Genomic DNA, 23,497 nt, shown 5'->3' with positions numbered 1-23,497 from the left:
CAGTACAGTTTTGATCGATATTTACACTCTGTACAGCGACTTTAAATTGTGTCTTATTTTAAATATCCATTTGTACAGCGACTATAAATTGTGTCTTATCAAATGGATATTTAAAATATTTTGTACATTATCTGATGTTGATTACAGGTTTTAGCAACTGTAAGTACATGCTCTTTGTTTTTATTATTGCAAAAAAAAAACCCAGACAGACGACGATTATAAAATCTACTGGTTATGGTTATGTGCAAATCTTAATTACACATCTGTTAAGATATTAACATAACGTGTTCATGTAAGATAGGCGAATGTGTGGGCACAGACAAGAATTAAAACAAAACGCTCAAGTAGATCTATTGCAGATAACATTTAACTTTGGTTTGATTGTATAATTTGTGATTGCACAGCATGTTCTGTGTACAAATATGTGAATAAATGGGTGTGTACGCAATTTTACAGCTGTAAAACACTTGCATTTTTGTTCGTAACTACAGTCATTGTTATTTCAAATTTTCACTTGTAGATTTTATATAACAATTTCTACTTCCAGGTCTTTTGTAGCTGCTGTAATTTCAAAATACAGGTCTTTCACAGACGTTTTACAGCTGTAAAACAATCGGTATACGGGAATTTATAATTTAGATTAAAGGCATTTCGATTAATAAACTGTTTATACGATAAAAATTAACAAAAGAATTATTTATGCCTATAGTAAATAGTTTTATGACAGCTTTTAATTAGAGTTCACAGGAAATACGCGATGAATTGAGTTAAACTCGGTCACATATTTAGTAGCAAGTCAAATATGACATTGTTTTTCAAATAAACACATTAAAGACCATCTTCGTCTAGAAGCTCCCCCCCCCCCCCCTCCCTTTTTTACTCAAGATAGATTTCTCAGTTTATTCCATCATATATTCAAGGCCATAAGTTACGATTCCGTGGCCCCAAACATTTCTCCTAATGACTTAAATCACACGATCTCAAATTAGGGTTTGGGTCATGGCAATTTTCCAATGGTATTTAGTAGTCATTAAACGTTGTATTAAAAGAGGTTATGACCCAACTATTTTTGAGACACACCGTATGTTTGATGTTCAGCCCTTTTACAGTTGGATGCCACGTTAGAGGACTCTATGATAGGTAGTTCTTAAATCCCACAAGGACACTGGCACCAGAACAGAAAGAAAATGCCTCTGTACATGTTATACCCTACCCTTAGGTATCATATAAGAACCATGGTCGTGAACGGGAAAATATACTAACCCATTTCAATCGCGTATTTCATACCTAAAACACGCAGTTCAGTAAATGTGTACTATTGATATTAACAAGTGGTAATTTATCTTCCGTCGTGTACCTGTAACATTTCTTCAATACTTTTTATCTTAGAAAAACTACGTGTAGTTTATAGTGTTTTCAACGGTACACAAAAAACTTGCTTGAACTTCCCTGGTGAAGTTCCGGTCTAGATTACAGACACACTCTGATTGGCTGATGTGAAAATGTATGTCCGTCGTCATTTTACAACACGTGTACGCTTAAATATTTATATGCAGCATAAATGTGCAAAATGAATTAAATAAACAGAATAGATGTATACCAATGTATGATTTCAAATTCAAAATAATATACAAGATGAATTTCATTCATCATTTCGAGTCTTATCGTAAAACTGTGAATATATTGCATTCTGTTTTTGTTTGTTTACATGTCACTTAACATGTGCACACTGCCGTGACCTCTAGACCGGATGTTCATTAGGGGAGTTCACGCAAGTTTTTTCTGTAACGTTGACTAAAGCATAAAATATGTGGAGCATCTCTGCAATATGGAATATTGAGACAATGTGACAGGTGCACGAATGAAGATAGATTATCGCTTGTTTAATATCAATAGAACACATTTACTGAACTGCGTCTTTTAGGTATGAAATACGCGATTGAAATGGGAAAGTATATTTTCCCGTTCACGACCATGGATTTTTGGCGTTTGCAGTTTCCGTTACTTGTCTTCTGTTCACTGCTTATCTACCATTTCCTTTCATTTTATATATTCAGATGGTGGAAACATAATACGAGGCATGTAAAATGGAATTTTGTGGTCCGTGCAAGTTTCGCGGTAAAGATACAAGAGCTGTTAAACACTGCGTTACCTGTCAAGAGCCCCAATGTAAAACATGTGCAGATATTCACAGTAGTAGTAAAGCAACAAGATATCATCTTCTGTTGAATATCGAGGACTTGAAAATGGATTCAAAGACAATAAGGGATTTAAACCAGTTTCAAATATGCAAAGACCATCCTGAAAAGAAGCTACAGTTCTTCTGTACAGATCACGGTCATTTACTATGCAGCACCTGTTTGTTAAACACACAGCGGCTGAACTGTAAATCAGTTATTGATATTGAATCTGCCGGGGAACAACTCACAAAATGTAAATTTAATGAACAAATCAATACGGACTTAGAATGTATTGTTCACCATTGCAATGAGAAGGAAAGACAAATCCAAGGGTTTATAGACAAAAGTCACAAAGAAAAGCAAGAGTTTATTAGACATATGGATAACTCGAGACATAGAATAATGATCCACTTAAACAAATGTAAGATGCGGATTTTAAATGAAGTCGATAGAAATTTAAAAACACAAGTCACAGAACTCGGTAGACAGCAAACGTTATTAAGGACGACACATCAAACACTGAAGGAAAGTAAAGATATCCTTCAGAAGATAGCAAGTGATAATTCTAAAGCTGATCTTTTTAGATGCATACTGTCCATTATAGAGCAGCTACAGGAATCTCAGTTAAGTAAACCTATGGTTACTACAAAGCGTTTTACACATTCAGTGCAGCTGTCTCCAGCATTTGTGTCATTACTGGTATCCTTGGATACATTTCCTATCATGCAATGTAGAACACTAAGCAATACAAAAACGTACATACACAGGGTGAATTTAAATTCGAACATGAACAATTTCTTAGAGGCATCAAAAGTTGCTTTAAGCAAAAACAATGACAAAACAAATTATTCTAGTGCCGACGCTGAATCAGAAGTTAACTATTCTAACAATCACAATAAACATCACGATGCAAGTACCAGAGGATCAGGGGATACTTCAACCCGAGATTTTAAAGCAACACTTTTTAAGTCAGCAGAGAGTAAACCAAAGAATAATGTAAAACTAATACATAAATCAGACGTAACTTTATCGACATCGGATGGTAAAAAAGCTTCTATAAACGGCATTATAACGCTGTTTGACGGTAGTATTGTTATATCGGACTGTAAATGGTCACGGCTCATACGATTGAACGAAGACTTAACTTTCAGAGACTCAGCCGAACTATCTAAGTTACCTGGACACATGACATCTCTAAATGAACGATACATGGTTGTATGCCTACCTACTGCCAATCGAATAGCTTTCATTGCTGTATCACCCGAGTTAAAATGGATGAGAAATTTTATCACTGAGTATACACCAAACGGAGTTCATGCCCTTGACGCTAAGCGTTTGCTAGTTTCGATGGTTAATGATAACAAATGGCTTCTCCAGATTCGTACAATCGAGGGAGAGATTCTACAGCACATAGGAAAAACGAGATCAATTCTAGATGCTGAACATATTTCTTCTTTAAAAATGACTCCATCTTCTCCTAGATATTTTCTCCAGTGTTGTCAGGTATCCTATACATTGTACTGCTTTCAGGCAAACGGAAAGGAAATATTTAAACACAGCATTATGTCACCAACTGGCATACATGTCGATAGCACTGGTGCCATATATGTGTTGGAATCCTTTGGCATGCTGCATATTCTGTCAAAAAGTGGAGTTCTCCTTCAAAAGGTACCCATACCAAAGAAGGCAAATGGTATAACCTGCAATAGGACAATGGACAGGCTAATCATTACAAGGCAGAGTTCAGCTGTTCTGGGTGTTTTTAACATTATACACCAATAAATGGTCAATGCAAAAGAATTAAAAACAAAAGATTGAATTATACAGTTCAGTTTATTAGATATAAAATTATAAGTAGTAAATACTAAAGTGATTAGTCTTATTAAGACATTTTCTTTGTTAAAAAAATGTTTCATGTATGCATAAAACTGTTAGATCTCCGTATTTGTATTGTAAAAGTATATTTGACTTGAAAATCAGTATGTTTTGCTGTGTAATATTATTCAGTACTATTTTTTCTCATGTCAAAATTGTTTTGCCAATACTTATTCTCTGGCTAACCAATGTACTGAGTGATATGCCTTATTATATATGATACATTACATTTATCGCCGTATGAACACAACTCTAAATTGTTTTTTGTACTTTTAGCATGTGTAATTGTTAATGTACTGGGAATGTACCTCAGGCTACATCTTATGGGGTATATATTTCTCAATTAATTCGGTTTGCCAGAGCGTGTAGTCATGTCAAGCATTTCAATGAACGTAATCTATATATTACAAGTAAACTTCTTCAGCAAGGCTACCGTTATTACAAATTGCGTAAATATTTTCCTAAATTTTACTATCGTAATTCTAATTTAGTTTTAAAATTCAATAGTAATTTAAAGACACTTCTGCGAGAAGGTATTTCTAAACCCGTTTTTTATGGGGATGTGGTTTACAAACTTCGTAAGATCTTGGGTCATGGTAATTTTCCAAATGTATTTGGTAAAATTATAAAACGTTTTATTAAAAGAGGTTACGACCCAACTGTTTTGAGACATACCGCATGTTTAATGTTCAACCAGTTTACAGTTGGACACTACGCTTCCCTCTTTGATTGTGTCTGACGGAAGAGGGGGAGGACTCCCATGATAAGCAGTTTTTATGCCCCCGAAGGGAGGCATATAGTTTTTGAACCGTCTGTGGGTCTGTCAGTATGTCGGTCTCTCCGCAATTTTCGTGTCCGGTCCATATCTTTGTCATCGATGGATGGATTTTCAAATAACTTGGCATGAATGTGTCGCGCGCAAGACCCAGGTCCGTAGCCCAAAGGTCAAGGTCACACTTAGACGTTAAAGGTCATATTTCATGATAGTGCATTGATGGGCGTGTCCGGTCCATATCTTTGTCATTCATGCATGGATTTTAAAATTATTGGGCATGAATGTGTACCACAGTAAGATGACGTGTCGCGCGCAAGACCCAGGTCCGTAGCTCAAAGGTCCTAAACTCTAACATCGGCCATAACTATTCATTCAAAGTGCCATCGGGGGCATGTGTCATCCTATGGAGACAGCTCTTGTTAAATCCTACCAGGAGTGAACTGTTTTGATATCTGTCTTCTAGCCTGTTTCGTCGGGCCCTTAAGGGTGTTTCTCTTATTGCTCTGTCTTCTGAAAAGGCATTGAGTACATACGTTTTTGGTTCCAAAGGTTTGCTTTTTATATATTTATACACGAGCATTTTTGTGTTTTACATGCCATGCCTTTTTGTTTCCATTACGTGTGTTAGAGATTCACCTGGAGTGGATTACTTTTATTTACACTGTCCCGTGTCTTTGGAACATGGTGGGGGTAAGAGTGAGGTTGGGTGCACACCATAAACCGGTTCAAGCTCCCCAGTGGTGTTTTTGCCACTGACCGTTCCAAGGCCGTGCCCCACTGTGTTCCTTTGTTTGTTCGTTTTGTCCTCATGTGTTGGCTTTGTGTGTGTGCGCGTGTATGTGTGTGTGTTTGTGGTGTGCACGTCTGCGTGCTGTAGGTTTCGTTTTGGGGAGGCTGCGATTTTGGTACGTGGCATTCCCTGTTTGATATTTATCTTTGTTTTTTGAGTTCTGCTCAACCCGGGGCTAGAGGGCGTGGACGGTAGCATGCATTTCCACTACCGTCCATGAACAGGCTCAATCAAACCGAGCCTGCAACATTTTCGTTTTTACTGTGTTGAGCGACCTGTGGAGTTTCCACTTTTTCTATTTTAATATCATGAAGTTTATTGAATAAAGCATTCTTCCATGACGGTTGCCATTTAGATAAAATGTATTTGTTTATATTAGGCCTAAAATCGGTATGTGATAATTTCAAATTAGATTGTAATAATGAAAGGGATTTCTTTGCTGCAGTATCAGCATTCTCGTTTCCATGAATACCAACATGACTGGGAATCCAACAAAATATGGTAGACTTTTTTAAAAATAGTTCACGAACTCTAAAAAGAATATTTTGAATGAAAGGATTTTCCATATTTCGGTTATGAAAACTAGGTCACCAGGTCAAATCAAAGGAAAAGCTTGTTAACACTGTAGAGGCCACATTTATGACTGTATCTTCATGAAACTTAGTCAGAATGTTAATCGTGATGATCTTAAGGTCCAGTTTGAATTTGGATCAAGTAGGATCGAAAACTAGGTCACCAGGTCAAAGGAAAAGCTAGTTAACACTCCAGAGACCGTATCTTCATGAAACGTCGTCAGATTGTTAATCTTGATGATCTTAAGGTCCAGTTGGAATCTGGGTCATGTAGGATCAAAAACTAGGTCACAAGGTCAAATCAAAGGGAAAGCTAGTTAACACTCCACGGGCCACATTTATGACCATATCTTAATGAAACTTTGTCAGAATGTTAATTGTGATGATCTATAGGTCAGATTCAAATCTGGATCAGATGGGGTGAAAAACGAGGTCACCAGGTCAAATCAAAGGAAAAGCTTGTTAACACTCTAGAGGCCACATTTATGACTGTATCTTTATGAAACTTAGTCAGAATGTTAATCCTAACGATCTTTAGGTCAAATTTAAGTCTGGGTCATGTGGGGTCAAAAACTAGGTCACCAGGTCAAATCAAAGGAAAAGCTAGTTAACACTCCAGAGACCGTATCTTCATGAAACGTCGTCAGATTGTTAATCTTGATGATCTTAAGGTCCAGTTGGAATCTGGGTCATGTAGGATCAAAAACTAGGTCACCAGGTCAAATCAAAGGAAAAGCTAGTTAACACTCCAGAGGCCACATTTATGACCATATCTTAATGAAACTTAGTCAGAATACTAATAGTGATGATTTATAGGTCAGATTCAAATCTGGATCAGATAGGGTGAAAAACTAGGTCACCAGGTCAAATCAAAGGAAAAGCTAGTTAACACTCCAGAGGCCACATTTATAACCATATCTTAATGAAAGTTGGTCAGAATGTTAATCATAACGATCATTAGCTCACATTCAAATCTGGGTTAGGTGGGTTGAAAAACTAGGTCACTAGGTCAAATCAAAAGAAAAGCTTGTCAACACTCTAGAGGCCACATTTATGACTGTATCTTCATGAAATTTAGAATGTTAATCTTGATGATCTTAAGGTCAAGTTCGAATCTTGGTCATGTGTGGTCAAAAACTAGGTCACCGGGTCATGTCAAAGGAAAGGCTAGTTAACACCAGGTCAAGTCAAAGGAAAAGCTAGTTAACACTTTAGAGGCCACATTTATGACCATATCGTAATGAAACTTGGTCAGAATTTTAATCTTTATGATCTTTAGGTCAATAGGTCAGGTGAGCGATACAGGGCCTTCATGGCCCTCTCGTTAAACTTTATATTTTTACACAACTAATACCTGTAAGGAGTAATTCTTTTGTCTGAGTCAATACTGGCTGCAGTTTTCATTGCCTTCATGGTTCCATGGATCCTGTTTATGACCATGGCTTGTTTTTATATACCAAGCTTGAATATGTTTTGGCGCCTTGTTAGCCACAGAAAGAAAAACCGGACTGTCTGGATCTTTCATCAGGCCTCTTACTTGAGTATGTTTTAATAAATGTACTGCGTCTTTTTGTTGATCTGCTACAGCGTACTTATTCCTGAACAATGTATTTTAAAAGATCAGTGATATTATTAATTAGTTAATTATACATTTTTCGTTAAAATACCATGAATAAACAGTGAGATATGCCTTCGTTATTAGGGAAACAGTTCAATATTTTCATGAATTTTATACAGTGTTTTAAATACCAGGTATTTCGCACATTGGTTTCAGTCCTCGTCTTAGTTCACCTCTCTGTGTCATAAATAAGATACTTCCCCTACGAGCCTCTTTCAACTGAATATCACCTCATCGAATATTATAAGCTTCTTGTCTTGCCCTGTTCTCATACCAAAATGGAGGATACAAATAATCGACATGGAATGAAGAAGTGCTTCTGGATTTTCGTCACCCAAGGTATCACATTCATGGAATTTTTCTATCAATTCTTCATCCAGTGGATCTGCAGCTTTTGACTTGTTGCCTTTTCCTAGAATTTTAACATGTTTTTAAGTTTTTAACACTTGTCTGGACTTTGCAAATTCAACACTTTATATAACTGAATACTGGTCATTCTTCGACCTTAAATACCTGTTAACTGAACCAATTAGACCTCCACTCGGTGTAGTGGGCTCATACTCGGAGCCATCTGTCTTTGTCACGGACAGTAGAAATTCGCACAGAAATTGTTTTAACTGATCTCGTGGGATAAATTCTAGGTTTCTAAGCTCACCTTTTGACGGAATATGGTCAGTGAAATAAGAAATTTTAGAAAAGTCAGGAAAAAAAATGAAATTCTGGGATGATGTTTAAAATGTTCAGTGGCTAGAGTATTTATAAGTACGTGTATTTCCAAACACATTTTAATGTAACTGTGTATAAACAAAATTTAAATGTGTTTGAATCAATTTCGTTTTTATGTTAGCTTTGGCATTTGGAAGATACCTGAAACAAAATAAATATAAAAGAGTGGACTGGATAGCTATAGAGGAGGAGGCCGAAAAAAAATATAGTGGTATTGGTCAGTGAAAAGTATGGTTTAGTCAGGGAATTCCATTTTCTCAAGTAAGTGGCAAGCCTAATTATTATGCCTGATGTTGACGCTTAACGTGTGAGACCATATGTTTGTGCATTTCTGAGCACTGTTTACAGACACAATATTTCAGATGTGGGTAAATCACTAGGTGCTACATTATCCTCTGATTTGTCGTTAAAATACGGACCGCTATTGATTTTAAACTTTCCGTCATTTTTAACTTCAGTCAGGTGATGCGTATTGTTACCCCCTATCCAAAATGGCGGCGTTTACCGTGAAAAGGTCTGTGGTCTATACAGTAGTAAATAAATCTGCGATAAGTTCTATATAAAATTAACAATCTTCTGAGAGCTGTAACACATAGTCAGGCCCATTTAAAAAAGAATTACAGCTAGAATGTGGGTATGAATACAGGAGTAATAAGGTTTGTTAACATTTCTATAAATGCAAAAAATCACCTTGAAAATGCTACCAAAATGTCAAGTATAGGTCAACAATGAAATAAAAACAGGAACTGGCTTACATAAAACATGAAAATGCCACTATAACTGGGAAAAAAATTGAGGATCTTCTCTTTCCGCCATATTACACTAGCCCGGAAGTGCTGCTTGATTACCTTTTTAGTACTATTGGACCTGTATAGGTCGGTGGGTAACTTTCTTCACGTACTGCGAAATACTCATGACATGATATATCGCGTAATACATAAAACAAGCACAAGAATAAATTTTCTATTCAGAAAGTCTGAATTACCTCGATTACGCCGATTTTAAATGGTCGTTGCTTGTGACTTTGGACAGACCGTCGGGGGAGGTAACTAGTCACGGATTAGGACTAGCACTACCCTATCAGAGAGTTCGCTTACTTGTAAACAATTGATATTTGATACACTAATTTCGTATGAAGTCACTGTCAACTTATCGAAAAGGATAAAATTACCTTAAGTGTATGTTCTATTGATATATGTTAACAATTCCTTTCAGTTATGATATATTGATTTTTCCGAAACATTTAAATTCATTAGGACTAAAAATCACGATATTATAGACACCGAAATAAGTGAACTATAGACAGTGGTGTATCACGAAATTATCTGACATTTATATGGAAACAGGAAAAACTTATCTGATTTTACCTTTGCGTATGTAAAAAATGTAAGTAATATCTTTCTATTCTTAAGCTTAATATACACTATATTATTCAGATATGATTCCCTGTTCGAACTTGATTACATTCACATTGGGGAAGAATAGGCCTATATGTAAGTCAGTCGGTACGCTTGGCTGGTAGAGCACTCGCCAGGCCCGGACTGTCTGCGCCTTTTCCTCACCCTGTGGCATTTGGCTGTCAGCGTTGGACTGTGGCATACTTTCTTGGTGAGTCTTCTGACGCTTACAATATTAAGAACCTCTGGGATACGAGTACAAACTTCCAATTTTTGAAGTTATATATGACGCGGTACGAACTTGTTCACATTAAGGAAAAATATGTTTAAGCAGCGTTTAACTCAGTAAGAAGAGCGCTGTAAGCATGTGGTCCCGGGTTCGAACCCCGAACTGACTTTTCACACTCAGTGACACATGTTCTTAGTATTAGTATAGAGACCGTACCATAGCTCTTCGCATACTTTGATTTTTCAAACTAAAGTGATTTTTACAAGTGCACCGGTTACGATAAAAATGTAAACAACGGACTCTGTCTATGAAACTTTGAAATGAATGAATGACAGTCGATCTCAGTCATAATACTGATTGACAGTGAATGCTAATGACTCCATGTGTTGCAGAAAGGTATTTAGTTTGTAACTGTAATTTCCCATCAATTGAAATCCTCTCAAAACTGGTAAAATAATTACTTATATTTGAACAAATCTCATCGTCTTTGCCGTTCGGCAGCTGCAAAAAGGGCAAATATAAAAGATTCAGTGTAAGTAATATTTTACTGGTACTGCCAGTTAGTAAGTTCATACTCTGAACAACACGTCAGAGAAATTTGGGCAGATTTGACCAATTATGACGTTGGCAGCATTAGATTATATTTTTTCTTTACACAAAAATTGCCGTTAGGTAACAAAGCGAATACGCCGATAATCCGGAGTTCACCGATTATTGTTCCAGTTCACGCAATGTAATCCAGCAATTAAACTGCATAGCTATTAGCTACTGCTGTTATAGGGAAGTGGTAGAGTGTCTGCCTTAGGGGTGAGAGGTCCTGGGTTCGAGTCCCAGTTAGAGCTTAACTCTATTTAGATTCTGCTAAAGCATAGTTTTGCTGTTAATAGACTGTTCCAGATGTTCTAAATTTTTAGCACACAGTATCATGGATCAGTATTTAGCAATCCAGATCAAAGTTGAATGTTAAATCAAATGCACCCAATTAGAAAATATTGACTATATTATGTCCCTTTGATGTTTATGTTCTCCATGTTCAAGAAGAGTTACATTTCCTTGATCACAAAATTTTCGTTATCATGAAAATATTAAATGCTCATAACTCCGCACTTCTGGTTAAAATATTGTCTATATTTCTGTTTTTGAGAAATATATGGACATTTCTCTTCATTTCAAAGCTTTTTAACTTCAAACCTATGATTTGAAAAACTTAGGTACTATCTCTAATTAGTATCATGCTTCTATTGTGTGTACCGGCCTTATCTTCCACATTAAATCAGTAATTCGGAACCTTTTTCTAACATTCCGCACGACATTTAAATACAAGCACCTCACTTGAAGCTACAAAAGTACATTTTGCGCGGTTACTGACACGTACCTTCATGATGACTCTGACGTCATTAAAACACAACAGTGTTTTGTAGCGTCCGTTATTTCAGCAATTTAATAAACTTTTATCAATGCTGCTTACTGTAGACCTAGTCAAACTTGTGGCGTAATTATCACTTTCATTTCATTTCAGTCTGATATTACGTCCAACTCAGCCGCATCCGAACACAGGCGTAATCATTACTGATTAAAAAATGAACATAAATTATAAGCTTCACAGTATGAAAAACGAAAGAAATAGAGTAATTTCGGGTAATTCCGACACTTTAAGGGACAAAGTATAGTTTTCAACATACTTTTAGATTAAGTGATATCAAGGGTGTCGGAATTACCCGAATAATTCCATTACTTCACATCCGTATACTCTATAAGCTTTCGACTTTCAGTGTTTACATATTACATTTTACTATCGCATTCGAGTATTATCGGCTAAAACCGACACCATTCGTACAAACCCGACACCCTACCGGAGTTTAAAAAAATGCAGTCTGAAAATATTACGATCAAATGTTGGCAAAACAACTATTCTAGCTGTATAATATAGTTTTGCGGCTAACACTCGCTGTAATATAAAAGGCATTTATTTCCACAAAATGTACTATTGAAAATAATTTTACAAAACAGACAATAAATTTTCTTAATGTTTGCTTTCGCTTTGTCAGAAATGGATACTATTTATACTGATTATTCCATCAAATTCATTTAACATTTAACATTTTACTTGTACTTTGTAACTTTGACAAATAATGATTCATGTAAATGTACCTAACCGCCTGACTACAATTTTTTTATTTACCGTCTGACTACATTTTTTTTATTTATTTGTCAACACAATATTCGCATACGAATGGATATTGGTCAATCTGTTCAACTGGTATTTCAAGCAAAACAGCATCTCCTGTGCATGAAATATGCCATTTTCTTTGGCACGCTGTGCATAATAACCATTCATCTTAGTCTCCATCATTAGTGAGGCATCCTGGACACATTGACATCTCGTCGTAATCATCATCGGTCTCGGCGTACCGAGGGACATCTCCGTCGGAGTCGGATGATGACTCATCCAGCTTTCGCTTCTTTGATTTTTTATTTTTATTCAAGTCTCTCTTTTTCTTCAACCTTTTCTGTTCTTCTCTCTCTTGCTTCTTTCGTTGTTTTTCTTCATCACGCTGTTTTTTCTTTGCCTCTCTTTCCTCTTTCCTCCTTTTCTTTGCCTCTTCCTCTGTGCGCTTTTTAATTTCTCTTTCCTTCAACATGTTTAATGCCACATACCCAGACAAAGCCTTTGGTAGTTTCTGTCTGATATTATTAGCTTTCTTTTTGGCTGCAATCTCCGGGACAGCTAGAAGAGCAAATGATGGTGACACGTAACTTTCCTTGTCATTTACAAAGTTCAAACCTTGGCGCGAAGTACATGCACCACTTGGTCCAGGAACCTCAAGAGAAGCATATGGAGCAACAACCGTCACGGGTGCACCACTTGTAGGTGCTGGAGCAGCTGTTGAGAAAGACACATTAGCGGACGAGGTAAGTTGACAAGGCGGAGACGCAGAGGAAGCAGGTAAATAACTTACAACAGGTGAAGTCACGACCTCAGTTGGTGTCACATGTGGGGCTTAGATCACTGGTACGGTGTACATGTCAGGTAAACCTTCCGTTACAGGTAAGTCCGGCGTCACAGGTGCACTTTCCTTCTCAGGAGATGCAAGTGTCACGGCTACGCTCACAGGCGTAGGTGACACAGAGAGGCTGGATCCAGCAGGTAAGTTGAAAGTGGCAGTTGTGCTGGGCGTCACAGGAGCAGCTTCAGTTTCAACAGAGTCGGATAGCTCGGTTTTTCTTTGCTCGTGCAATTTCGAAGGATTAAGCTTGGTTAAGTCAACATTATTTGGACACAGCGGAAACAGGCCACAACGCTGGAAACCGTGGATTGCATTCTCTAGTTTGGCAACTCTCAGCCAAGCTTTCTTGAACACCGCTGGAAAATACCGCTTCGTAAAGGCCTGTCCCATATTTGCTAAGTGCCATTCCTTCACTTCTTTTTTCCAAGCTGACTTCATAGGTCCGAAAAATCCCACATCACAGGGCTGTAGCACGTGTGTCGCATTTGGAAAAAGGCAGTAGAGAACAATATCATTGTCGTGACAGTACGTAGCTGCTTCCAGCGACATATGTGTTGAGTGTCCATCTACGTACAAGATAACAGGCTTTTGTATACATTTCTCGATAACAAATGTGTTGAAATGTTTCAGGAATTCAACGAACAATTCACTGTCCATCCATCCGTTTGATGTTTGGCCGTAAATGGCCTCTGGAAAGCCTTGGATACCACAGTCACGGAAGCATTCACCAGGAAATATGATGAGTGGCGGGATGTAATCACCAAACGCATTAAAGCAAACCATGACCGTGAGTTGCTGCTTCGTACTTGATGTAACTTGGTACACATGTCTTGCGCCTTTTTCAGCAAGGACTTTTCCGGTATTCACGCAAAGTGGAAACCCACTTTCATCGGCACTGAAACAACGCCGTGGATCGTTGACCATATTCCTCCAGTCGGTCACCTCCTGGTGAAGAAAACTTTGTAGGCTATCAAACCAGCCATTGATCATGCTCTCATTAATCCCAGCTCGTTGGTGGCCAAGGGTCATGGCCGTCCTTTGGGAAATTTCTGGGTGCCGTTTTTTAAAACCGTAAAACCAGTCTTTTCCATGCAAGTTATTGTTAAATGGCGTTGGGCGTTTATCATGATCAAGCACTTTCTTAACTTCATGAAGAAGCTCATCCTTTTTCAAAGGATAGCCGACACTGGTCATTAGCTTACAGTAGTCCACTAAATTTTGTTCTTCAGCTTTTGTCAGCACCGTACTTCTCCCAGGTGTGGAACCAAGCTTGTACCTCCCCGACAGTTTATCTATCAAGATAGCACGTGGAACGCCGAACGTAAGTGCAGCTTTCTTCTTAGACATACTACCGGACTCCACCATGTGCACGGCAGCCTCCATCTTAGATGGAGAGTACTTTCGATTTTTCGAAGCACCTGTCTTGACATGTTTACCTGCAAATTGTAAAAGTTTTTGATTATATAGAACTAAAATATTTCTGCGATATTAGTATCATGTTTATATTGAAATAAGTTGTTACAATATGCTCATAAGTAAAAAGATCAGCTTTCTGTATGTGTGTGTGTCGGAATTACCCTTCGGGGGATATTTTGTCGGCTTATTCCGACACCACGCCATTATGTGTCAAGCGTTGATAAAATAGGAGTAATATTGTTTAGAAACATAAAATATTACTTATTACTTATATCAAGAATTTGAGACGGAACGAAATAGCAAATTCAGCAAGATATCTACGTACCTCAGTTATCGTCCTCTCTTATGGATTCTTGTAAGATGATACTTTTTGCGTAAAAATAATTTGGTCACCGAACGCTGACGATTTTTTTCGGGAAAAAAGAAAGCGCCTCGGGAGCACAGAGCGATAAGTGACGTCATACTGATATATGATGTCATGATTCAAATTAGTCTACATTGTATTAAAGAATAGTTATGTTTCTTTCTTTCAATTAATTGTAAGGGTGTCGGAATTGGACCAATGTCGGTATTACCCGTGATTGCGCTATCTTAATTTGCTGTAGGTAGAATCTAATACATTTATCTCGTGAACAGAAATGTTATTTGACATGTTCTGCACAAAAAACTATAGAAAAACAGCTATCAAATATATGCATGAACGTACAGCATTTAGCACAGTGTGAAGTCGTACTCGATTTGTTCACCATTTGAAGTTTATTCCGGGTGTTCGTGAAGGAACAGGCACATGTGAATATAATAATTATGTGAATAATTCTCTCCAAATATTTGTTTTGTCTTGATATTTTATAATTCAACTTTAGACCGAGGTAAATATACAAATAATATTGCTCAATTACATTTAGAATTAGCCTGTGACGTTGTGCTCATCCGGTACCGGTACCTGACTATGAATGAAATGCGCCAATAGTGACGTAATAAAGCTGTGGCGTCACCAATGGCGAAAAACAAACCGATAATGTAGGTCAGTGGGTGACTTTCTTCAGGAACTACGAAGTGCTCATGACCTGACATATCGTGTACTTTACAAAATAGAGAAAAGTAGAAACTTCACAGGTCGCTCAACACGACGAAAACGAAAATGTTGCAGGCTCGGTTTGATTGAGCCTGTTCATGGACGGTAGTGGAAATGCATGCTACCGTCCACGCCCTCTAGCCCCGGGTTGAGCAGAACTCAACATTTACACATGCTAAAAATACAAAAAGCAATTTAGAGACATCCGCAGATGTATTCAAACGGCGGTGAACACGGAACCTTCAATGATACACGTGTTGAGACAAACACAAGAATAAATTTGCTATTTGAAATATTTTTCTTTTCGCCATTAAATTATCATTATGCTTGCAATCATGTCTGAAAGACTGAAGTACCTAAATTACGCCAGTTTTTAATAGTGGCTGCTTGTGACTCTGTGGACGGACCGTCAGGGGAGGTAACTAGAGTCACGGTTTGGGACTAACTGCAGACCTGGAGCGGCCCGTAAGTGATTATCAATCTGAGCGCACGGCAAAAATATGCAAATTATTGCATGTCCGCTTGCATTTAGTGTATATTATGAATATTATACTGACTACTTGTTAGGGTTAGGATTACCATGGTTATCTATCATTCAAACTGCTTGAATCTGGTAGGCCTACATACCAGAGTCGGTAATTTATCACAAGCGCTCCTTTCTTTTTTTAGTCACAGTCAAATCGGAGACAGGTTAATGTAATTGTCCAGAAAAATGAATTACAAGCTATATAGTTTGTTGTAAATATTGTTCCAAAATCCTCATATTTACACCCGCTTGGATATGCGCACAAACGGATTTTATGGTACTTCTGCCTTAAGATTTTTCTAAAAAATAGTTATATGACATAATAAGTAAAGTGAATTGAATAGCACGATATCGTGTGTCAGTTTCTTATGATCGTTGGCATAACCTGAACATAATGAGAACACTTTAGAAACTGAGGTTGATATTGATAAAGTGGTATTTTTTAGTGTTAAATGCCAAAAATTTCTTTCAGTCATATGGAAATGAAAGATTTATTCCTGTTGAAAATTACCTTTGCAGTTGATAAAAGTAACAACATAATGTCATAAAAGAAACTGTAAATCACCACTTGCTAAATGTTTCTACATAGAGTCCATTATGTGAATTTTACTTCCGTACTAAACATTGAATATTCTGACGATGATCGTCAACTTTAATTTTTGCGCCTTTCGCATCAACCTCAGATAGATGTTTATTTTGTTAATATTACTGGTATTATGACATGTATCTGCTAGACACATTTTAAAATTGCTTTGCAGGTGGCAAATTATTTTCCACCTCTTTTTCGAAAAGGCAATATCTTTACTGTATAATTTATCCGCCATTTTTTTTGAAAGCAGCAAAATATTATGCTATTCCATTCGCTAGAAATCAGATGCATAAAAAATAAACGAGCAATGCAGATGAATAGAAGATTATCAAAATACCCTGAAATTTCGAAAATAAGCCGCGGCTTATTTTAATTTTTCGTAAGGATTTGGTGGCTTATTATCGAGACCGGCTTATTTTTGAGTCCGGCGAACTTTTGAGTACATATATCCGACAACGGTTTGAAAACCGGCGTATTTTCGTGTACCTAAATACGGATGTCATAATTTTTCGCTTTTTAGTAAAAACACCGACGTCGGTAAATTCTTATACTTCTGACATACCGTTTTTGTTACAATTTCATAATGAAAATAATCCGATGCTAACAGATATTTACCCATTAAAAAGTTTTGTTTGACCTTACAAACAAAAACACGCCCAACGGGTATAAATAACTTACGCAATACGTGATAAACACCGCACTGTGTTACCATGTCTGTTTAATTACATGTAGAAATAAATCTGCTATGTAGAGGTTGGTATTTTTTGCTATTTTACATGGTGTCTTAACAATGTCATTGATACTATTTCTAATACAAAAAAGAAACCGGCTTATTTTTGAGTACGGTTTATTTATGAGCCCATTTTGCCTGTAGTGAAACGGTGGCTTATTTTCGAGACCGGCTTATTTTCAAAACCGGCTTATTTTCGGGATTTCAGGGTATGCCTTCAAAGGAATTTCGGGGTCGAAATATGGGTGAAATGATAAAATCTCGGCTGTAATAACAATACCATTTATTGTAACATTTTATCCTTGTTTTTTCGAACTTTTCTCATACCTCAGTCTCCTAGATATTCATCACACTGAATGGCGGGTCCTATATTTGAACATGAAACATGTTTACATTATCGGCTGTACAGCATTGTTTTAAACACTTCAAACATTGATCGCGGGAGTTATATAAACTACCTTGCGTGTCGTTGATAATGTTTTTTTTCCAAACACAGTGCATCAATTTGCCATAATGATTAACCTGTTCACAAATTGGAACTTATTTTCAAGGTACACATGTATTATTTGCAGGTATCTAAGATTTTTCTGATGTATTTTCGTGCAATGTTTATTCAATGAACTTCGTGCAGTTCGATTACTAGGTCATACGTGTTTACACGTTTTTAAACCAAAATTTCTCTACTTACAAAATGACCTTTCTAATTTTTGATTATGTTTTGTTTTAGCTTGAGCTCACATTTTTCTTATACTAGAAACTCTTAAATATGGAAGCCGGAGTTAAGGTTACAAAACGCAATCTTTAATGTTTACAAACAAGATGTTTACAAAAACGAACTGTACAATTATATGCTATGTGATGGCTTTAACCTGCTATAAATGTAGTTGTTGGTTCTCGAATATTTCCTACAGCAATGCGGCTGCACGTTTTTTTTTAGGAAGAAACACCGCGGAATTGTAGTTTTCACCTAAGATTTGCATCTTTCTCTTCTCATTTAGATGACATAGTAGTATGAGATAAATATTTACTCGTGTAGAATAAATTTGAATGGAACCAAAGTACTACATTTTTATACGCCGATGGGACGCATAATGATATACCCGAGGTGTCTGTCCGTCCGTCCGTTAGCAATTTCGTGTCCGCTCTGTAACTCTTGAACACCTTGAAAGATTTCGAAGAAACTTGACATAAATGTTCACCACATCGAGCCGACGTGCAGAGCGCATGTTCTGGATGGCTCGCTTCATGGTCTCGCTAAGGGGTTAAAGGTCATAATGACTTTGTTTCGTGTCCGCTCTGTAACTTGAACTGCTTGAACGATTTCAAAGACACATGGCACAAATGTTCAACACATCAAGACGACGTGCAGAGCGCACGTTTCGGATGGCTCGCTTCAAGGTCAAGGCCACACTTAGGGATCAAAGGTCATATGACTTTGTTTCGTGTGTATATTGCTCTGCGTTGTGGTGCTCTTGTTTTTATTTGGCAGATCCCTTTTCTGTTCACTAACAATATTTTTTAATTACTTCCAATGTATGTTACTATAAATAGCTGTTTGGCAACTTTTTTGTTATTGCCCGTAGGAAAAATCCGAGACCACTTTTTTGTGGTACAACATAGATGGTACCTCCAATTTTTAGGCGTATTGTGACATATCTGTATCTGGTAAGGATAGATTTTTTTCTGTGGACTTAGATATTTTATTTTTGAAATTTCTTCTTAGTTCTTTACATTTTGCTCCCATCCTCTGATATAACCCTTTGGTCACACTTAGAGGTCAAAGGTCATACCTTCGGGCGTATATATTTCCGTATTGCGGTGCTCTTGTTAACGGATTTTACCGTCTTATGAATACTGGCCAGACGTTCAGGAAGTAACTAATGACAAAACGTTACGAGGATATTTTTCATAGCGGGATATTAAACATTCATCTTATTATTGTTATCAGTGGCCTTGTATGAAGTTGTAAGAGGTTGCGCCGTCTCTATTTGAAGAGGAATTATTTATCAAAATTTTAAGGGACTCTCATAAGGGCTCGTATCTAGGAGGGAATAATTTCACAGGTAATTTTTCATTGCTAGGCAAGAAAAAAAAACTGTAGACGGAAATTAAAAAAAATGAATTCAAACAATTAAAAAAATCAGAGGAAAATAAATCGATATGCATTATGATTTATAAAGAAATAAAGAATATATAGCATTGGTTGTATTGTATATTGAAGGGACCTTCGTGGCTAAGTAGTTAGGGTCGCTGATTTCGAATACCTTACCCCTACTACTGTAGGTTTGAAAACTCCTGGGACGTAGACTTCTTCAATGTGAGAAAGCAATCCAACTGTCTAACAGAAGGTTTTTGATTCTAACCAAAAGCTCACCCGTAACCTGGGGTCTTTTTTTTAACACGAGAAGCGGGAAAACCGCCATTTGACCTATAATTGCGACAGAGTGACGCAACAAAAACAAAAACAATTAAAAAGCATTATATGCTGAATGTCCCGAATTTTTTCCTTCTGAATGTTTTGCTAGCCTATCAGCCTATTTTAGTATTTACTTATATGTATTCGATACACGTAAAGTAACTTTCAAATTGTTCTACTATTTTTTTTAATATCTAGATGAAGGAAGCCTTACTGAAAAAGATCTAAAATGGATAATTGTGGTCCATGCAAGTTTCGAAATAAAGACACTGAAGCTACCAAGTACTGTCTGACATGCCAAGAACCACAATGTTAGACATGTGCTGATATTCACAGCAGTAGTAAGGCGACAAGGAATCATCTTCTTTTGACGATCGAAGAGCTGAGCAATGCTTCCAAGACGAAAGGAGACCTAGAAAAGTTTCAGAATTGTTGTGACCATCCCGAGAAGAAGCTCGAATTCTTCTGTATAGACCATTCCCATCTAATGTGTAGCACGTGTTTGTTGAACATACAAAAGCTTGACTGCAAAACTATCGTTGATATTGAAACAGCAGGCGAAGAGCTAGTAACAAAGAAATTTAATGAACAATTAATAAGGGATTTGGAAAGTGTTGTAGACCATTGCGAAGAAAGAGAAAAAGAAATTCAGGGTTTAATAGACAGAAGCCATAGCGAAAGACGAGAACTTCAGAAATATATTGAAGACTTCAAACATAAAATAATAATGCACTTTAACAAGTGTGAGAAGGATGTTCTGCGTGAAGTGGATACTAATGTAAAATCACAAGTCACAGAATTCACTAGTCAACAGACCGTTTTAAGAGACACTCTGCAAGAAGCTAGAGAAAGTAAGGAAATTCTACAAACGGTAGTAAGTCATAATTCCAAAGCTGATATTTTCCGATGTACCCTATCTATAACGCAGCAGCTAAGCAAGTTTCAATCAAACAAATCTAAGGCCACGGCTAAGATGTCTACCCATTCTGTTAAAGTATCTCCAGCATTTATTGCACTTCTAACATCAATGGATACTCATCCTATCATGCAGTGTAAAACGATTACCAGTTCTAAAACATACTCTAGTAAAGTGAACATAAAAACGAACAGAGACAATTTTTTGGAGACTACAGAACAAGTTGCTCGAACTAGGGACAGGGAGGCATCAGATGATTATACGTGTTCTAGTGCTGACGCCGAAATGGAAGAGTCTGATACCAAGGCAAACAGCACTCTTTCAAACAAAAGCGGCATCGGGACTGCAGATAATTCAGGTCAAAGCGTCAATGCAAAGGCACCATTAAATGCAACGGTCAACACATACAATAACGATTCTCAAAGTCAGCACATGTCAGAAGTTCTTCAAACAACACCAGATAGTAGACAGCCTTTTATATCTGGCATTGTCACACTAACTGATGGTTCCTTTGTATTATCGGTCAATAGATGTCCGAGATTGATACGCGCGGAGGAAGACTTAACGTATAAAGACACAGCAGATTTATCACATCTTCCTGGTAACATGACAGTTCTAAATGACAAATATCTAGTGGTATGTTTACAGAATGCTGACCGTGTAGCATTTGTCTCGTTATCACCCGAGTTTAAATGGATGAGGAATTTGAAAACAAAGTACACACCAAAAGATGTACATGCTCTTGATACAACAAGCCTGCTTGTTTCAATGTTTGATGCTTCTGGTAAGAAATGGTATCTGCAGAAAATTACAACTAACGGGACAATTCAGCTGGACATCGGTAAGGCAAGGTCTATACTAGATGCCAGTCAAATTTCATCTTTGAAATTAACTCCAACGTCTCCTAGGTATTATCTCCAGTGTTGCAAGGTATCAAATGCGCTTTATTGCTTTGAGGCTAATGGAAAGGACATTTTTAAATACAATGTCATGTCACCAAAATACTTATATGTTGACTGTGCTGGGAGGAAAATATATGTGCTGGATTCGTTTGGTTCGGTTCATATCCTGACAAAGGATGGTGTGCTTCTTAAAAAAATTAATGTCTCAGAAGAAGCAAACGGATTGACATGCCATAGGAAAAGGAACATTCTCTTTATTACAAGACAATATTCAGCCTTAATAGGCGTGTATGATTTAATACGCTGAAAGCATAGAAGGCCGCCGGAAGATACTGTATTTCTGTCAAAGTAAATGTGGATTTGTAAGCGGAAGGGGGATGATAAACGTGTTGAAATTTGAAAGTTTTACGTTGAATAAATTGTATGTTCTAGTTGTTGAACACTTAATTAAAAAGGTTATCAGGAATATACAAACAAGGACAAAAATTCAATAGATACCTACCCAGAAACGAAACTACAACCGTGTATGTATGGCTGTGTACAGGACTGACATTTACACACAAATAACTGGCAAAGTGATAATAATTTGTAAATACAAACATTGTCTGTTTCGTGTCCGGTCTATAACTCTGCCATTTATCAAGCGATTTTGAAATTACTTGGCACAAATGGCAAGACCCCGAACCCTAGCTCTAAGGTCAAGGTCACACTTATTAACATGGTCTGTTTCTTGTCGTGTCAGTAACTCTGTCATTCATCAAGGGATTTTAAAATTACTTGGCACAAATGTTCCCAATAATGAATTGATTAGTCATGCGCAAGACCCCTAGACCCAGACCCCTAGCTCAAACGTCAAGGTCACCTTTGGGGAACATTTTTGGTTGGTGTGTGTGCGTGTGTGTGACTTTTTTATGCATCGGTGTATATTCAAATAACTTGGCATAAATATTCACAATTACAAGACTGTCATGTGCTAAGGGCAAGGCCACAGGTACCTAAGATAACTTTCCTTTTTTTCTGTATATGAGCGTACTTCCATTTCATATGATAAAGTACAATTCATGTGTTTTTATATCAGTTTTCCCACTATTTTAAAAATGAAATTATGTTTTTAAGTAAGATGATTTAAAAAGCAGTAAACAATTGTAGACTTGTAGAATGCAACCCAGGCACAAGTTACAAGTAAGTGATATATATAGGTAAATGCAGCATAACTATGGTTGCAACACATAGGGTTGATAATGTAGTGCAGCACTGTTTTAACAGTAAAATTAACTTTTTGTGGTGTGTAATTGTTATTTTAGTATCATATAAGGGTCATGCATTTCATTTGGTTATTAAATACCCCCCTTTAATATGATAAAATATTTCATTACATTTTTATTTATTTTTTCTCACAAATATGAAAATAGAATCACATTAAATCTTTAAAATACAGATATTAGCATTTGAAAGCATTCACCATTAATAGATTTCCAGACATTTTCAAACTTCATTATGTCTTCACGAGTTATATGATATATAGTTATGACTTATGTACATTGTTAGTATGTTGCAATATTACTTAGAATATATTGTATTGGCATGCAATATGTTTTGAGAAAAATGCCCCTTAGCGGGAGACGTTTGTAACTCTGTTACAAATTCTATTTTAGTTATGCGCCAGACACAAAATATGACGAGCAATTTAGACCTTTTAGCTCAGTTTGTGACCTTGATCTTTGACCTACAGAGCCGGCTCAGCACATCGTCTTATC

General features: G+C 36.9%; 3 protein-coding genes across 7 annotated transcripts; 2 read left to right on the top strand and 1 right to left on the bottom strand.

Moving 5' to 3' along the window:
- The first annotated feature begins 19 nt into the window (after positions 1-19).
- On the top strand, positions 20-6,655 carry LOC123548072 (uncharacterized). Its single transcript, XM_045335308.2, has 2 exons — positions 20-159; positions 2,058-6,655. Exon 2 carries the CDS (start codon positions 2,088-2,090, stop codon positions 3,960-3,962), a length of 1,875 nt encoding a protein of 624 aa, XP_045191243.2. The 5' UTR covers positions 20-159; positions 2,058-2,087; the 3' UTR covers positions 3,963-6,655.
- Positions 6,656-9,745: 3,090 nt separating this feature from the next.
- Positions 9,746-23,117, top strand: LOC123548071 (uncharacterized). Of its 5 annotated transcripts, XM_053551599.1 has the most exons (4): positions 9,746-9,922; positions 13,801-13,957; positions 14,400-14,491; positions 20,121-23,117. In XM_053551599.1, the coding sequence occupies exon 4, from the start codon at positions 20,410-20,412 to the stop codon at positions 22,045-22,047; it is 1,638 nt and encodes a 545-aa protein (XP_053407574.1). In that variant the 5' UTR covers positions 9,746-9,922; positions 13,801-13,957; positions 14,400-14,491; positions 20,121-20,409; the 3' UTR covers positions 22,048-23,117. The 5 variants fall into 5 exon arrangements, with proteins under 5 accessions (XP_053407574.1, XP_053407575.1, XP_045191239.2 ...); XM_053551600.1 differs by lacking the exon at positions 14,400-14,491; XM_045335304.2 differs by lacking the exons at positions 13,801-13,957; positions 14,400-14,491.
- On the bottom strand, positions 12,186-14,790 carry LOC128559316 (uncharacterized). The gene is made up of 3 exons (XM_053550618.1): positions 14,748-14,790; positions 13,200-14,606; positions 12,186-13,166 (listed from the first exon to the last, which is right to left on the bottom strand). Exons 1-3 carry the CDS (start codon positions 14,788-14,790, stop codon positions 12,502-12,504), a joined length of 2,115 nt encoding a protein of 704 aa, XP_053406593.1. The 3' UTR covers positions 12,186-12,501.
- Positions 23,118-23,497: the final 380 nt, after the last annotated feature.

Source organism: Mercenaria mercenaria, chromosome 9 (assembly GCF_021730395.1).
Source record: "Mercenaria mercenaria strain notata chromosome 9, MADL_Memer_1, whole genome shotgun sequence".
Lineage (NCBI taxonomy): Eukaryota > Metazoa > Mollusca > Bivalvia > Venerida > Veneridae > Mercenaria > Mercenaria mercenaria.
The sequence above is the reverse complement of the archived record's forward strand: the minus strand, read 5'-3'. Positions and strand labels throughout refer to the sequence as shown.

Coding starts and splice junctions, on each gene's coding strand:
- LOC128559316 (XM_053550618.1), bottom strand. CDS start 14,790: ATGGCGTGGTGTCGGAATAAGCCGACAAAATATCCCCCGAAGG. Junction 14,607..14,747: donor GACAAAATATCCCCCGAAGG/GTAATTCCGACA, acceptor TACAATTTGCAG/GTAAACATGTCAAGACAGGT. Junction 13,167..13,199: donor GGACTTACCTGTAACGGAAG/GTTTACCTGACA, acceptor TACCAGTGATCT/AAGCCCCACATGTGACACCA.
- LOC123548071 (XM_045335304.2), top strand. CDS start 20,410: ATGTGTAGCACGTGTTTGTTGAACATACAAAAGCTTGACTGCAAAACT.
- LOC123548072 (XM_045335308.2), top strand. CDS start 2,088: ATGGAATTTTGTGGTCCGTGCAAGTTTCGCGGTAAAGATACAAGAGCT.